Here is an 18,315-nt window from a genome sequence, read left to right as displayed (position 1 = left end):
TACAGAAATGCCATGTTTCTGCTTTGATTTTCCTCATGTTGTCCTGATGTCCAGCATAAGTAAATACCTCTACAGAAGTCCCTGAACTTACAACAATGAGGAAGGAGAAATGGGCTGTTGGCATATAGGGGAAGAATTATTTATGGTGATATAGACCTTGAAGGTACCCCTCTCTGGTCATGTCAAAGATTTCCTTCAAGGCTAGGCCCTCTTACCTGTACTCCTGCAGGTCCTGGGACACCTTGTTCACCTGGGACCCCAGGTAATCCCTGCAAAAACAGAGGGAGAGGTGAAGAAAATTGCTCCTTTCTTCTGAGCGGAAGGAGATGTTTCTCCTTCCTCCCACTGAGAGAAGAAAGGGTGATTTTTACAGAGGCTGTGACTGCACAGGACTCTGTCTCTCCTGGGTGCTCCATCCAGAACAAGAGCAGTCCAGAATACAAATGGAGTAGCCAAATACACAATTTAGCTGGGCCACATCACTTCAAAAGCCCTTAATAAATCCTGTGCAACCTTACTGTCAGCCAAGCTCTGTCTAGCAAACCCCATAGTCCTCTTTTCAGCTACTAAGGCCCAGAGCTATAAATTAAGTACTTAAATTCATGTAGTCATGTAGCTTCCTCTACAGTCAGTACAAAGCCAAGCACCGCTGTGGCCACTTCTGATGAGAGAAGCATCCCAACTATGGAAGCAGCGTGTCCTGCCCTCTCCCTCCAAACAGGCAGCTCTCATGTCCTGTCCTTACTAAAGCTCAAAACCAACCAAAGAAACACTTGGCTGTGCTTACAGGTTCTCCGCTCGTTCCTTGATCTCCTTTCTCCCCTTTTGGTCCAGGTTCACCCTGATATAAAACAATAAGACAAAGAGAGAAATAAAAGCTATTTCCATGGCTGGAAGTTACACTAGTCCTGTTTGGTAAGAGGGCTCTTTCAATCAGTTATCCATTTCTGACATAGTAGCTTCTTCAAAGGACTTTGAGGTCAATGAATCAAAACTGATATCACACACTAAGACTTGGAGATCATTGTCTAGACTTCTTGGACTGTTACGATAATAATTGCAGAAATGTTCAATTTAAAAAGAGAGCAGTTTTCCCTCACAGAGAACAGTAGTTAAAGAATTTACTATTCCAAAATTTGATCAATTCAGCTTCAATGTATTAAAAGGCCAGAAGATACGACCAACAGCAAAAGCACCAGCGCCACTGCACTACCTCTCTAGAGGACCACAGACCTAATGTCATCCTACAACTGGGGAAATTATCCCACATACAGACAGTTCCCTATTCCACCTGTAAGGCAGAGGTGTTCAGGGTCACCATCTTCCAGAGATGTGCACTATGCAGCTTTTCCTGATGTCTAGTTCTGTTAACATCTCCATACATTCATGCAACTTCCACTCCCTCCCACAATGTCAGTACATTATTTCATGCACCACCATCACTGACTAATAGGATTAATTTATTCCTGTTCTTCCTCCTTACAGTAAATTGAAGATGCTTTCAGACAGAAGTTCATCAGCTTTGTTCTGAGCTCTAGAACAATAATCATTAAGTCCATATTTCTGCTTTTGATAAATTGAAAAGGAACAGCACACATTATGGAACTAGCCAGAATAAACCAGGCACCACATGAATACTCAGATTTGTATATTTATATGAACATATGTATTCAGGCAACAGTAGTCATTACTTATTCATTATTTATCACACAAAGTGTTTCAATTATGCAATCAAGGAAGAGTAAGAACATCAGTGATTTAAGCTACATACACACGCAAGGAATAGTGATCAGTCAAAATGCAGAGCCCCAGACAAATCAGCTTGAATTTTATTCACGTCAGCTATTTGCCAATCATTTCTGCAACACCTGGGAATTCAAAGTCCATTTGCAAATGATTCTCTAACAGACAAAATAAATGTAATGGCATAAATATTACTTATGCCTGTATTTATTATGCATTATGAATAAATATTATCATCTGTGATAAATAATAGGAGGAATTTTACTCTTCAAGTAGCACCCTGGCTGATCAACTTCTAATCAGGCAGTCCCTGATGCCATCTAGTGGCCTTCAGAAAGATAACGGGGACACCTGAAGTAGTTCCAGCAAAGGCTCCTATGCAACAAACCTGTATGGTTGTACCTAGAAGTTGTTTTGTGTAAGGACATTTCAAGCTCTGAAACCCTTTTGAGAGAGCAGAGCAACAAGGCACAGACATACGACAATAAATTTGTAGGCAGAGATGGTGTTACTGAGTGGGAATAAGGGCACATATTACCAGGGAAAGCAAGACTGCAAAGGGAAGAAGTAACTCAACAGGCAAAGGGAGGAAGTTTTTTTAATATTCTCCTCTCTCCCACTTTTTCCTTGATACTTGACTTGCATGGTAATGCAAAATTGGCAAAATTCCAGTCTAATGTCCTTGCACTGCCACAAACATGGGTAGAGGCAGCATTTCTTAACCCAACCTGCCAGCAAACCTGCCTGCGAGTCCTTCCAAATTAGCCGAACCCACGACTATCTGCTGAGACTGTTAACACTGCCCGCTAGTCCTGCACATTGTGGACACCTCTGCCCCTGGCAGCTGGACGTAATCCACCGCCACCCACTTCTTTCCTACAGCTCAGTGAACAGAAATGCTGCGCTGACAGCTAACAACTGCTACCAACCTGGACCAGATCAGTGCTTACAGCTTCCTTGACCTGCTCCGGCAATATCCTCCTCTAGTCTCAATTAATGTGTTAGTCGTTTCTGTGCCACTTAAAGGAGAGCAAATGCAGTGGGGGCTCAGCTGTACCCAGCTGCAGTGGGAGATAGAAGGCAAAGTGAGGAGCCGTCTCCTGTTTTACTGCTTTTGCCTCTTTCCAGCCATCATACCTGACCACCATTGTGGTTCTCACACACCCCAGCTCCAAGAAATATTTAATGATTTTAACTGACTAGCCTAAATAAACATGAAAAAGTTCCCTGCACCCCGTGGAAGAAACCGACCCCCCTTTACTGCCCTGCTGCATCAGCAAGTTTCTGCAGCGCTCACAGCACAGGCTGCACCCACAACACACAACGGAGCTGCGGTGGTGGGTAAATGGGAGCTCAGACTCACTTGGTCAGAGATTTTCTGTTTCTGACAATTACTAAGGTGTGTTTTAAATGAAATTGATTTTAACTAATAATAAGTAAAGAGAGTAATAGTGCTGCTGCCTTTTATCCAGGCTGTGTTTCCTGTCTCCGCCTGTGTTAAGTTGCTCCCCAGTACTATACACCACATACTCAATGGAAAGCAATGGCAAGCATTGTGTTCTGGAGAGTGACAACTTTCAGCACCCTGTTGGTCCTGTGGCCTCTATAACATAACCCATGACACTCTCCCAAGGCTTATCACCACCTTCTGACACCTTAATTTGTTGAGTTGTAAATCAAAGGTAACTATCCTTACCTCCCCTTCTCCTCCCAAAGCTTGCAACGCTGTGTGCAGACCTGTGCTACAGTAAGTATCATCACATTCATCTTGCACATGGAGAAATCCCAGCGACCTGACCTGCTGACACACTTCAAGCCTGTTATTCTTCAGTGTCTTGCAGCTCATTTACAAGAGTAATGTGCTCAAAGCAAAAGAGGTAACTCCTTCTGTGATTGTAGCACTACAAAGACCACATGAGATGTCATTGTTCTGCATATTTCCTTAGTATATATAAATCAGCAAACTACGAGCCAAGGGGAAAAGTGAACCAAAGAAATCTTGTCTCTATTTGCAGTGCTACTTGACATTCCTATTTCCTTCCTCAGCCTCTGAAGAACCTGGCATACGCACTTTCTTTTCTAATGGCACTCTTACAGCCTACCTCTGCCATTAATACATGCCATAAAGCCTTCTGATCCTTAACAACCTTATTCACATACCAGTGGTGTGATCCTATATAATGCCAGACATTTCCCGCTATGTGCTGCAAGCACTCTTCATTTAAGAGGCTGGGACAGCATACAGCTGTGTCCCGGCCACAGCTGGCTTGGATGCTGCTGTTACCAGGAGAGCCATGGGCTTCTCATCATGGCTGGTTACAATGGTGAAGTTGCCCAGAACCAGACTCAAGCTGAGTTCTTTACTGAAAGCATTTAAATAACATGGAAAATACTAAGGTGCTGTGTGTCTATCACATACAAGAGGTAATAAGCCAGAGGCCATGCTTATAAGAGATGTTACTTACGGGAATCCTAGGGTGTGGGGTAAAGAAGGCTGTCTGGAAGAGAAACCGGATTGTTAAAAGAAGTATTGCCTATTTTCCTTGAAATGCAATAACATGTATTCTCCTTGTCATTACAGATTACACATTCCATATATCCATCAGTATGTTTATAAATGCAACTCATTGTAACATCTGGCTGTTTTGAAAAAAGCCCCCAGATCTCAGACATTTCCTAGAGTATTTGAAATATGAACATAAACTCAAAAACATCCTGTATGTCCCACTGCTATGAAAAACCAAACTATCTTTAACCTTGTTAGCAAGTTTACTGTTAGCAATCTCCAGCTCACTTTTCCACTTGGAGCCATCTTCAGTATTATTAAATTTCCTAACTCCATGGCTGAGCTTGGTGTGTTCTCTCTCTGCTTTGTACCATGTACAAGACATATACATCTCAACAAGGTTGTCTTAGGGATTACGTAGTCATCCTGAAGGACTAGCCACAAAAAAAGGATCAAGTTTTGTAGAAAGAAGCAGTATCTTTTATCACAACTGATAAAATTAGGAAGAAAAATTTAGTCCTTGATGAAACGAGGATATGTCAAAATTATCACCTACTTTTACAGCTGAAATAATAGAAATCATTTCTCCCTACAAACACAGGAAGCTTGCACAGTTGGGCATATCTTCTCTATATCTAGTCATGCTGTACTGTGTTTGTAAGCTGCCTTCTCCACTTTGACGAAGACAGATTTATCCTTGGTGTTGTGACTGGATCATTCATCATCAGTGCGGTACGTATAGTCTTCCTACATCATACCATGAAGCACCCTTTGGCACAGATTAAAGAGGCCCAACTAATGGTGGGGAATAAATTATAACACCTCCTCCATTGCTGCATGAAGCTCTGTAGGCACTTGATTTTCACCAACAAACCTTGATTCAAATCCTCTCCATAATGTGACTATGGCAGCTGCAACCAGTGGCAGTGAGCAAAGCTGAAAAGTGGATATCTGCCGTTTTTTGGAGGATCTGTGACTGGGATCAGCCCTCCTGTTGCAATGACAGGCCTGCTCCTAGCGCTTACTCCAAGCTGCTTACTCAGATTTTGCTGGAGGGAACTGTGAGGTTTCTGTATTTACATTCAGTGGATGCTGGTTTAATTGCCTGTAGTGAACTTCATTGTAATTACGCTCATGCTCCCAAAAGTAATTTTGCAGGCTCATTTTTAAAACAATAAATTGATGTTTTCTTGGTCGTCTTTTTTATTAGCAGAAAGGGTACATGCAATCAGGTATGACTGGTTTGTGTGTTGGATCCAGTGCTGAATCCGAAATGAACTCTGGGATGAGAGGGTCTTTCCGGGCTTACAGCACAGCATGGCACTGTATGCGATGGAGGCTCTGGGAGGCTACAGCATTGCTGAAGCTGAATCCTCCACCCCATAAGTTCATGTCAATAAGAAGTGGAACCCTCTGTTCTTCCTGGAAGAAGGTGAATTGTTCCCCAAAAAGATAAGCTGTTGTTCACTCGTATCTGTTCAGAGCCAGTCTTATCCTGAGGTCTCAGTTGGAAAAATCTAGCTCACCCTGGAAAATCTGTATGAACACACTCCCCATTTTCAGCCACGACCTTCTTCAGACAGCTCCCACAGCTGCTAAACAAATCACAAATTCAATTTAAGTGCTACCACAAGGCAAGGGCATATAAAAATGCTGTTTGCAAAGAGGCAGAGGAGGGCACAACCTCCTCCAAAAATAAAAAGACCAAATACACCTTGATATTTCTTCTCTGAAGTGAAGGGAGATAATCTCAGAGTAAATGGATCCTACAGTTTCTTCAGAGAAGTAGGGATCTTGAAAAGCTTTGTTTCTGAGGAATTCGTGTGGAGGAAGTGTGATGATGCCTTAAATATTGTTACAGCACAGAACACAATCTTACTTACTGTTCCAGGTAAGCCTGGTGGTCCAGGGGAACCCGTGTCACCCTAGAGAGACGAGAAAAATATAACTAAGGATATAAAAAGATGCCCAAATAAAACTCAACATTATCAGCTAGAAGATGCAACATTACCAGATGAGATGTAACCCAACGACAACCTGTCAGCTCAGTGGCACTGAAAATCTCATAGCACTTCTCTGATGGGTGGAATTTACCCCATTGCTCTGGCCCGAATTTCTGCTGTCCTTGCTTTGTTGCATACAGGATTCTCATTTTGCTGTCTTTATCACTTTATGACTTTATCATTGATCTGACTTCATAGGTCAATGAATTTCTAATGTTACCCCATCCAGTGTAGGAGTGATATGGAGTTTAATTTGCATTTAAGTTAAAGTTGATCAAAATTCTTGATTGAAAAACATGATTTAGCCAATATTCTTTTGTGGATGGAAAAAAAAATCCTCTGTTTTTCATCAAAAATGTGAGTTTCTAAATCCAGTTCTCGCCCTCCATAGATGGTGAGAGTCACTGGTAAACTGAGGGCTGATGTATCCTAGGAAGAAGAACAAAGTGGTACCCACTTCCTGATGGCTATTGCCACTATAACGAGGGCAAATTTTTCACTATACAACCACAGGCATCTGCAAGGTCAGTGCTTCACTTCACCTTCATGTTCACAGTGGTTGAATGCAAATTTTGGTGGACATCACCTTTGCCTAGTTCTCTCATTTTCACTAAAATTAATAGTATTGTGACGGCAGAAGCCCAGACCATTCCTTAAATTATTGTTCTAGCACATCACAGGCAGGCACAGAAAAGTTCTTCAGAATTTAATTCCAGGCTCATTTCTATCAGGCAATTTTAAAACAAAGAAAAGTTTCCTTGAACTAAAGAAACTGTCCTTAGATTTCATCAACTGCTTACTATTTCTTGCATTACTCAATAAATGGTTGTCTCTGTCCCACACACAGCTTTCTCTGCTGCTTCTCAGTAAGGCTCAGCTAACAGACTTCTGATGTTTCTAATCTTCCTCAGATATTCTCCTCTATCACTTGTCTCTGTGCCCTTGCCTCTTTTCCTCTCTTGTCTAAGGAGGAGCATGCTCATTTCATGACTCACCTTTTCTCCTCTTTCACCTTTCAATCCTGGGAGACCATCTTTTCCTTTTTCTCCCTAAAAGCAGGGAAAAGAAAGCAGGAAATATGCATGTTTTGATTTGATTGATATGGATATAGATTTGATGTCAAAATATTGACAATATTTTACACTTGAATCAACTAGATACTTTGATTCAAGAGTTGATCTTACTTGTCTCCCAAGATGTAGCGCAAGCAATTAAAAACGTAACATTTTGGAGATGGCTTCATAAAATCCACACTATTTTCAAAAGCCAACAAATAGCAATTAAGTTCATGGAAAGGAAAGCACCAATCCTAAATCAACTTGCATGTAGAAGATCCTACTGCCTGATGCAGTTATAAAAACCAGATTTTTTCTAGTTGGACAAGAGAGGCACCAGAACACGAGTTAAGACCCAAAGTGGACATTCATGCTACTAGTTTTGTTTATGTTAAAGATTTCTGAATCATCCATTCACTGGTGCCTACCTCTCTATTTTGCTCAGGTATCCCAGTCATCTGAATGGGAGATGCTTAACAAGGATGATGTGAATACTCCTCAAAGTACATACACAAAATGTATTTATCTTGCATTCAAATAGGAGCTATCTGATCTACATTTCTATGGTTTTATATATAGACAGAATATATTCTATACCCTATGCTCTACAATACATATACTATAGCAAACTGAACAGTAAGACCTCAGCTGATTTTAGATCCTTCTTGCTCACATTCAAGCATGCAGTCAGTTATCATCAGGAGTATGATCATTTACATGGCTAAGTTTACTGTCAGGCCCCTGATCCAACTATTTCCTGTATGTCAATGACCCTGGAGGTCTGGAGCTAGCCAGGGGAACCAGTAGACACCAGGACTTGCATGGAAGTTAGGCCATCAGAAAATGATCCAACCATCTGGAGCCTTCTCCAGGGCTTAGTGACAAGGGAGATTTGTGATTTTTTTGTTGTTATTAATTTCTTTTAATGTTCTTAAATCAGGCAGGTATTTCTGAAAGTAAGGCCTAAAGACCACTGTACCTCTTCTACTGCCTCACGAGTCATAACCTTCTGCATTTAGGATAGATACTGTTCATTAGCACCTCCACTGCAATTAGGCAGTCACCAGGCAGTAAAGTACCTTTTTGGAAGGGGTACTTGCTGACCTTGCTGGATGCCAATCAGCTGCTCACCACAGCAATCACACCAAGAGAGAACATCATCTAGGGACACTCCAGGTAAGGCCTCCTGGCGCCAAATGGCCAAAAAAATTCAAGGTGTGGCTCAAAGTCGCTCACCTGGTCTCCTTTTTCTCCTCTCAGTCCAGGTAAACCCTGAGAACCAGGAAGACCTGCTTCACCCTGAAAGTAAGACAAAAAGAAGTGTGTGAAACCTAGGAAGGGGCATGAAGCATGGCTTCTATTAATAAACCCCATTACTCTCAAATATAATGAAGAATGAAAAGGCAGAATGGTGAGCCACACTCTTCTCTCACTCATGACAGTTAAAAATGCATCAAGTCTGTTCCTCAGGATAGGCTAATCTAGCCACAGTGCCCTTAGGATGGGCAGGATGAAACCTTGATTTAGCTATTTCTTTGCATGTCTGATATTACACTGAGAATTGTTCAGATCTCGTAATGACTGCAGATGGTTTCTTCTTGATACCTAAGTGACACCATGACACATATGGTCTATGCTGTAGGCCAGAACCTGCTTCAGCTTTTTCATGGGATTGATTATAGATGTAGTTTGCTGATAGAGAAGGGATTAGTTTGATTATCAAATAATTTCTTATTCTTGGAAAATCATTACTTAAAACAGCAGCTAAGACCTCCCTTTTTTTGCTGTTATACTGTTAACTGACACCATGGAATTTAGGACATGTTTTCTTCATGCTGCTCTGTAGCAGGACCAAGCAAGCAAATAAAAGCAGATTAAAAAATTAGATCTTTTATTTTCATTTTTAATGATCTGGTGCATTCTGGAAATGCAAAAACTGCACTGTATTAATCTGAACAGTACAGATGTTGCCTCACAAACAGATCTAGAATTTTCTGGCTGCATTATTGCACATTTGGATTTCTTTCTGTTTGAACCTTACCTTTGAGTTTCTGCTTTACAATACTTGCTATTGGAGTAATTATGATCTCTGTGTCATGTGATTTGTTCTAAATAGATCAAGTATTCTCAAATTTAGCTCCAGGCTAACCCAGTTTGCCATCTGAAAATAACCATGTGGTTTCCTATTTATAATTATTCTGCTATATGCATTTGTAGTGCAGTATCACAAAGGATCTCAGTCATGGACAGGACCCAAATGCACTAAAAGTGCTGTACAAATACTGAATGAAGAAAAGGTGATCCCCGCTTTAAAGATATTATCTCTGAAGTATGGGAAGAGTCAAAACGTTATCATGATATAGGTGCAAGGAGTCTGCAGAAGAAATCAGGTGAGGAACAAGATGCTGTGGTGACTATGTGTCATGGTTTAACCCCAACCAGCAACTAAGCACCACGCAGCCGCTTCCCCCTCCTTCCTCCCAGTGGGGTGGGGAGGAGGAAAAAAAAAGTAAAACTCGTGGATTGAGATAAGAACAGTTTAATAACTGAAGTAAAATAAAATACACTACTAACTAAGAATAATAATAATAATATAATAATAATAATTGTAATGAAAAGGAATATAACAAAAAAAGAAATAACACCCAAGAAAAGACAAGTGATGCACAATGCAGTTGCTCACCACCCGCTGACCGATGCCCGAGCCGCGATCCGCGCCTCCTGGCCAGCTCCCCCCTGTTTATATACTGAGCATGATGTTCCATGGTATGGAATACCCCTTTGGCTAGTTCAGGTCAGCTGCCCCGGCTCTGCTCCCTCCCAGCTCCTTGCACACCTGCTTGCTGGCAGAGCATGGGAAACTGAAAAGTCCTTGCTTAGATAAGCGCTACTTAGCAACAACTAAAACCTCAGAGTGTTATCAACATTCATTCTCACACTAAATCCAAAACCCAGCACTGTACCAGCTGCTAGGAAGAAAATTAACTCTATCCCAGCCAAAACCAGGACAGTATGACTAGGAACATCAGGGTGATGTTTGAGGAATTCTGAAGACAGTGACATTTGGTGACAGAGGGAGTGGTGCTTTATGAGAGCCACTGCAGGAACCTGGCTGATGGGGAGATCCCACAGATCACGAGGCCTAACATTAAAGGGAGAAAAAAGGAGAATTCAGAGGAAAAGTAAAAACATGTGGTGTAACTCTGGCCCCTGGAAAGATACTGAAGCAAAATGTCAATGAATTTATATGAGCTCAAGGACAAAAAAGTAATACGAAACAGCCAATATGGATTTGTTAAAAACCAATCATCTCAAACCCATCCAGTTCCCTCCCTTGACAGGATAACTAAGCAGACAAGAAGGAAGCATTTATGTGATGCCTCTTGACAGTAGTAAGACATCTGACACAGGCCAACATGACTTCCTCATTAGCAAACTACAGAAATACTGCATAGAAGAAGGGTGTCTGGAGGATGGTGTACAACTGATTGAAGAAACTACATTCACACACTTGTTATTAGCTCTTTCCTGTCAAACTCAGAGGATATATGAAGTTCTCTAAGGCTCTGCACCATTCAATATTTTAATTTACAACTGAGGTGACAGAGAACAGAACATTTATGAAATGTGTGGAGAACACCACACTGTGGAGAGAGAGGCAAGTGTTTTGGAAGGTGGTATTAGAATTCAAAACATCCCTGTGTGGAGAGATGATCCAGACCAAGTGGCAGTGCTTTGGTCGGGGGTCTGACCATTTGTTGCACTGGGCCGGAGTTAGCCCGGCAACAGCGAGTCCTGAGCTGGCCCAGCAACTGCAAGCCCGGCAGTTTGTTTGCCCAGTGTGCTGGTTTTGGCTGGGGTAGAGTTCATTTTCTTCATAGTAGCTAGTATAGGGCTAAGTTCTGGATTTGTGCTGGAAACAGTGTTGATTGATAACACAGGGATGTTTTTGTTATTGCTGAGCAGTGCTTACACAGAGTCAAGGCCTTTGCTGCTTCTCACACCACCCCACCAGCGAGGAGGCTGGGGGTGCACAAGAAGTTGGGAGGGGACACAGCTGGGACAGCTGACCCCAACTGACCAAAGGGATATTCCATACCATATGACATCATGCTCAGCATATAAAGCTGGGGGAAGAAGAAGGAAGGGGGGGATGTTTGGAGTGATGGCGTTTGTCTTCCCAAGTAACCATTACGTGTGATGGAGCCCTGCTTTCCTGGAGATGGCTGAACACCTGCCTGCCCATGGGAAGTGGTGAATGAATTTTGTTTTGCTTTGCTTGCGTGCGCGGCTTTTGCTTTACCTATTAAACCATCTTTGTCTCAACCCATGAGTTTTCTCACTTTTACCCTTCTCCCCCATCCCACTGGGGGGGAATGAGCAAGTGGCTGTGTGGCGCTTATTTGCCAGCTGGGGTAAAACCATGACACCCGGCAACAGCGAAATGACACTGCTGGGCAGTGACCACAGAAACCACAGAGGAAGGGGAGGAAGGGTATAGAAATGGCTCCCTGAGAGCGAGGCAAACACTCCTGAGGAACAGCTGGCCCGCGCCGTGGTGATCTCCCCTTACTTGGGATGCTAGGTAAGGATACTTTCCTGGGAACTGAGTGATACCTGTTAGGTAGATTATAAGGAATTTTGGAATAGAAGCCAGAATAGTTCCCACTTGCAGGGGGATGTAATTGTTATCCACTTAATAAGTGCCTTATCCCAATAAACCTCACTTTGTACCTTGGACTCAGAACCTTATTCCTTCAAGGAGTAGACAGCAGCAGATGGTCTGACCGTGACACAAAATGGTGCAGCGAGCAGGGTCCAAGGATAACAGGGTAGAGGCTTATTTGGGTAACCATGGGATTCCCCCCCAGGCCCTGGTTTGACGATGCTTGGGTCTGAGACCAGTGGTCTGAGTGGGACCAGGTGAAGAGCCAAACAGACCTGGCATGGGGAAAACTTAAAGATGGAAAAGGTAAAGGCATTATCTGTAAGAAGATGTTGGGTGCATGTTATCATGACGCTTATAATGAAAATAAGCAATGGGAAGACAAAAAGAGAGAACTGCTTGCTCAAACTGAAAGGTTACAAGAGAAGATGCAAAGGCAAGAGATGCAGCTAATGATGCAAGGTCTAACTTTATAGAAACATAGAGAAAATGAGAAGAGATTAGAAGCCAAAGTAGTACAGATGGTCAGTAGTAACTTGGAGAAACAGGGCGGGACTGTGGATGCCCTTAAAGTGCAGGCCCTAATGTGAGATCCTGAGCACTGGGTATGGGACATCTGGAACGACCTTGATGAGGAGCCAGATGACTGGCCAGACAATGGTGATGATACCATGCAACGAGTATTCCCTGTTATCAAACATGAAATAAGTGAGGCGGCAGACAGGAGACCTGCTCGGGATGTAGTTAAGACTACCACCTTTACCCTCCTTGATCTGGCCAAGTTACAAAGGGAGATTGGTAAACGGCCTGATGAACTCAAACAACTTCAGGAGATGGGAGGTGATCAAATAGTTTTCAACCAAGAGGAAGCTCAGGGGGGAGGCTGGGGAGCTGGCGTCTTTCTCAGTGCAGGTCTGGGAGCACTATGTTCCCTGACCGCCCGAGCCACCTATTGGATGGGGGTTATCCCTAAACTGGAGCAAGGAGAACAACCATGTATTCGTGCTCACTCTGCTCAAGAATTGGCTAACGGACTAGTGCCGTTGGCTGTTGAACTGTTTGTTGATCAAAGGGGACGCAATAACAACAGGGAAGCTTCAGACTCACTGTTGTATCTGATCCCAAACCCCGATAAATTAGGACCGCTCACATGAGGGTCGGGACCCAGCCTTAAATTAATCTTAATTAGTGCCGCCGACGCAATGCAAAACAGGCAGAACAATTGGGGATGGTTCATAAACCAACTAACACAAAAGGCTAGAACGTGCGAAGGGTGCGATGAAGATGTCACCCGACCCAAAAGCCCTGAAAGAGGTTGGAACCCTCAAACAAGGTCCTGCGGGACCTTGGCTTAAATTCTAAAGTGGGATGAAAGATGAGAAAGACCTCAGAACCAGGCTGTGGAGGGAAGGTTTAGACCTAGGTTTGTCATGAGAATTAATGCATGAGAAACCCACAGCAGTTTTAGGGGCCATGGTCCGAGCTGCCCATGAAGCCAGCTGGCATGGCAAGGATGCTAGGCAGGTCCTGCTTGACTAATCTGATCTCCTTCTGTGACAAGGTGACCCACTTAGTGGATGAGGGAAAGGCTGTGAATGTTGTCTACCTAGCCTTCAGTAAAGCCTTTGACACTGTTTCCCACAGCATTCTCCTGGAGAAACTGGCTGCTCATGGCTTCGACGGGTGTACTCTTTGCTGGGTAAAAGACTGGCTGGATGGCTGGACCCCAAGAGCAGTGGTGAATGGAGTTACATTCAGATGGCGGCTGGTCACAAGTGGTGTTCCCCAGGGCTCAGTATTGGGGCCAGTTCTGTTTAATATCTTTATCAATGATCTGGATGAGGGGATTGAGTGCACCCTCAGTAAGTTTGCAGAGGACACCAAGTTGGGTGGGAATGTTGATCTGCTTGAGGGCAGGAAGGCTCTACAGAGGGATCTGGACAGGCTCGATCAATGGGCTGAGGACAATTGCATGAGATTCAACAAGGCTAAGTGCCGGGTCCTGCACTTGGGTCACAACAACCCCGTGGAATGCTACAGGCTTGGGGAAGAGTGGCTGGAAAGCTGCCCGGACAAAAAGGACCTGGGGGTGTTGGTCAGCAGCCGGCTGAATATGAGCCGGCAGTGTGCCCAAGTGGCCAAGAAGGCCAATAGCATCCTGGCTTGTATCAGAAAGAGTGTGGCCAGCAGCACTAGGGAAGTGATTGTCCCCCTGTACTCGGCATTGGTGAGGCCGCACCTCAAATACTGTGTGCAGTTTTGGGCCCCTCACTACAAGAAAGACATGGAGGTGCTGGAGTGTGTCCAAAGAAGGGCAATGAAGCTGGGGAAGGGTCTAGAGAACAAGTCTTATGAGGAGTGGCTGAGGGAACTGGGGTTGTTTAGTCTGGAGAAAAGGAGGCTGAGGGGAGACCTTACCGCTCTCTACAACTACCTGAAAGGAGGTTGTAGTGAGGTGGGTGTTGGTCTCTTCTCCCAAGTAGCAAGCGATAGGACAAGAGGAAATGGCCTCAAGTTGCACCAGGGGAGGTTTAGATTGGATATTAGGAAAAATCTCTTTACCGAAAGGGTTGTCAAGCACTGGAACAGGCTGCCCAGGGAAGTGGTTGAGTCACCATCCCTGGAGGTATTTAAAAGATGTGTAGATGTGGCGCTTAGGGACATGGTTTAGTGATGGACTTGGCAGTGTTAGTTTAATGGTTGGACTCAATGTTCTTAAGGGTCTTTTCCAACCTAAATGATTCTATGATTCTATTCTATTCAAGAATCTGAGGCCTTGTGGAATGTACATCACACCAGTTTAATGTCACGACTGTTATCTCATTTGGGACTCAATCTATCTGGATGGTGGGCCTCTCTGATTCAATCTTTATTACATATCTTAGTTGCAGTTATCATAGTTACCTCAATTTTTGGATGTATTATTAGTCGTATTAAGAATGCATTAGGCATTAATGTTGTACAATATCAAACTCTTCCCAAGACAAATCCTCACAATTACGGAGGCATTAATCCTCCTGTGCCAGCCAAAACAACATTCTGAGTTCATATGTGTGGAGGCAAGAGCCGCTCCCACTGGCACTGCACGGACCTTAAGGTCCCCTCTTTGGTAGTCATTTCTGTGGTCAAGGGGTGGATTGTGGGGAGACGATCCAGACCAAGTGGCAGTGTGTTGGTCGGGGGTCTGACCGTTCGTTGCACTGGGCCCGAGTTAGCCCGGCAACAGCGAGTCCTGAGCTTGCCCAGCAACTGCAAGCCCGGCAGTTTGTTTGCCCGGCAACAGTGAAAGGACACTGCTGGGTGGTGACCACAGAAACCACAGAGGAAGGGTATAGAAATGGCTTCCTTAGAGCTGTTATTATCCCAATAAACCTCACTTTGTACCTTGGACTCGGAACCTTATTCCTTCAAGGAGTAGATAGCAGCAGGGGGTCTGACTGCAACACCCTGACAAATAGGAAAAACGGTCAGCAATTCCTAAAATTTAATGGTCATGGAGAGAGTGCCACAGCTTATGGAAAGCTGCTATATGAGACTCCTCATGGACAGCTTCTTCCCTTACTCCCTCTAAGTCCAGTTTGTGGTGCATGTTCTGCTTTATTGCACAAGACAACATGGGAGCAGAGGTCATGACCATTCTCCCATTTCATCTTTATCGCAGAAGATTGGACTGAGACTGGTAGGAGTGAGAGAAGACTGAGGCTCTGAGACTCTTCCATTGCTGGCATATACTCTGTACCCCAAAATCCTAAGATATATGCCAAAGATACAAGATTCTGTCTTATACAGATTTCTCTTGCTACAGATTTTCATACTAGAGTTGAAAAGTTGGCATGCAGATGACAATGATGTTAACATCTATGGTTAGTGGTCCTGACTGGGCTCTAGACAGCTGTGTGCTTTAGGAAATCGCAGGACATTTCCCTGGTTCTTCACTGAGTTCCACAGTTGTCTGCTGAAACCCAAATCCCAATACAAAAAGACCAAGATAACTGTGTAACTTCTAACAGTCATCTGGGGTTATTTCCTAGCAAGCATTTACAACTTAGAAATGACAGCATCACCCCTTGCATCACATAGTTACAAGTGAGTTCCTCATCTTCTAGAACCGGCACCCTGGGTTAATGTGAGGTGTGAAGGAAAACAAGCACTTTTAAGCCACTCTGCTTTCCTTTTCTTCCCTATCCACCAGGAACAACATGATTGAATTTTCCAGGATACAATGAAAAATTGGATTTAGCATATTTTTGCTGTGGAATTTTTGCATTACTCTGTCCAGCCATGAGTCTCATCCACTCATCTGTTGCATCTTCAATCACAGATGCAAATGATTTGCATGGAACTCATTATTGGCAAATGGCTTTGTTATTGCATGTGGTCACTTCATATTGCTCTGACAGGTAGGCCTTGTTGCTAAGACTATTTTTCCTGCTCACCTGCTCACCAGGTTGGCCACGGCTCCCTGGTTCACCCTGGAAAAACAAAGGCAAAACTTTAACATTGCAAGGACCTGACCCTTTTGTAAGAACACTTTCTCATTAATAAAGTTTGTCCCCTATGGTCCTGGCCCATGTTCTTTTACCTGCTTCTCATAAGGCACTGAAATTGCCTTCTTGATGGCTTGGGAACCCAGACCACAGGGAGCCAATGCAAGGGCCAGGTCAGATGTCCCGACACACGTAGACTTGAGAGAGGAGCATCAAACAGCATTTGGTATTTTGAAACATCATGAACTCTGAAAGGCAATGAGCCACATCTGCTCATCCTCTTATGCCTCCAACTTTAGAGGAATCTTACTCTTCTGACTTCAGTATAAGACCTTCCAAAATCACGCCTTGATTGACTCAATGGCTACAGCAAACCATGAAATAAAATTTCTTACCTTAGGGCCAGCTTTTCCAGGAAAGCCTTCTTCACCCTTTTCCCCTTGTTCTCCCTGCAGGGAACACAAGAAGTTATATACAAACTCCTCTGGTAGTGCAGCATGTTTGCAGGCAATGGCGAGGAATATTTTGACTCAGATCCTCAGTATCAGCCTGAGGATGTAAATGGAGCCATGTGAGAATATGTTTCCTGGAATATTTTTCCATTCTAGTGCTGTTTGCAACCACATCTCCAGCATCGATCACCCTACTGGAATATTTCTGGAATAACACAAAATGAACCACTGTTACATTAAAGATGTTCATAGCGAATTACCTGAAAAACAAAACTTCCATTCAGTTTCTTCAAAATATATGTGGTTAGAAAGTCTACATTATTTCTATTAAGCAAAAGAAATAATTGTGGGATTGGGACCTTGGCCACGGGGCCTCTTAGGTAAATACTTTGAAACTGATCTTTCAATGCGGGTGATGTCAGCACGGAGAGCAGAGACTGCAGTGGATTAAGAGCTGAAACATGCTACATAGCTGGTAAGTGCAGTAGGTACTACACAGGGCTGTGGATAAGACCCAAAGATTTATTTGGCCTCAGAAATTTGTTATAGGCTCCAAATTCCTCACCTTTATTCATCATTAAATGGGAGCTGGGGACTCTGCTAGACCTGGGCTCAAGCACTCAGTGCATTCAGTTAAGAGAGGCAAGTATGAATGTAGTGTGTTACTGGAACAAGTAGGGGTCATAGTGCTCAAGTGTAAGAGACAAGACTGTTGCCAATGCAATCCAAGGCAGTAGATGGTTAAGAGCTGTTGTCCTTATTCCAATATAGTGTGATCATCCCCAAAGCCTAGCTTAGCCTTCATAGTCAAAATATGGCACATTTCTTTGACACTTCTTCACATAGTGATGGCAAGTCAACCAGAGTGTCTCCTACCTCTAAATCTCCTCTCCCCCTTCTCCCACTGCAGAGACAGCAGAGGAGACAACTTTTCCCAATCTGTCATTTGCAGAACCTTTCAAATGGGGCATAAGTAGTAGGAAATAATGCAGAACCACCTTTCTGCCACACAGACCTACAGAAGCCTTAGGGGGATGGTATCTCTTCTTTCCAGCCCTTCAGGGAGGAACGAAAGGAATGTCTTTGGAGCCTGCTACACTTCTTCGTTCTTCTTCTTTGTGCCTTGGACACACGCCTTGACTTGCTAGTGTCACTGGCTTTCCTGGGTGACAGTGGAAGCTTCTCTGTTCGCAATGCTCAGCTGTGTTTGCCAAATCGGATGCAGTAGTTGGAGACTGGAAGAGGATCTCTCATCCCTGCTGTATTTACAACCAGCTCCATCTTCGTAACGACTCAGTACAGTGCAATCACACCAGCTGACTTGGCCCTGGAGCTTCACCGGTGGCTCAGTGATGTGGGATTGGTGAGGTGTGTTTCACTCTGGAGATCTGCTCCCCTTCCCG

At 43.7% G+C, this 18,315-nt stretch overlaps 1 protein-coding gene across 1 annotated transcript in view; it reads right to left on the bottom strand.

Moving 5' to 3' along the window:
- The window catches only part of COL22A1 (collagen type XXII alpha 1 chain), a 215,430-nt gene that overhangs the window by 49,397 nt on the left and 147,718 nt on the right, over positions 1–18,315 (bottom strand). Inside the window, exons 26-33 of the mRNA XM_050892264.1 lie at positions 16,856–16,909; positions 16,410–16,445; positions 8,544–8,606; positions 7,248–7,301; positions 6,133–6,174; positions 4,209–4,241; positions 788–841; positions 216–269 (exon numbers count right to left, since the gene is read on the bottom strand). Of these exons, the coding sequence (XP_050748221.1) occupies positions 216–269; positions 788–841; positions 4,209–4,241; positions 6,133–6,174; positions 7,248–7,301; positions 8,544–8,606; positions 16,410–16,445; positions 16,856–16,909 (390 nt within the window). The remainder of the gene's footprint in view (positions 1–215; positions 270–787; positions 842–4,208; positions 4,242–6,132; positions 6,175–7,247; positions 7,302–8,543; positions 8,607–16,409; positions 16,446–16,855; positions 16,910–18,315) is intronic.

The sequence above is a fragment of the Gymnogyps californianus genome, chromosome 2 (genome assembly GCF_018139145.2).
Source record: "Gymnogyps californianus isolate 813 chromosome 2, ASM1813914v2, whole genome shotgun sequence".
NCBI lineage: Eukaryota > Metazoa > Chordata > Aves > Accipitriformes > Cathartidae > Gymnogyps > Gymnogyps californianus.
Note: the sequence above shows the minus strand (reverse complement) of the source record. Positions and strands in the feature narration are given on the sequence as shown.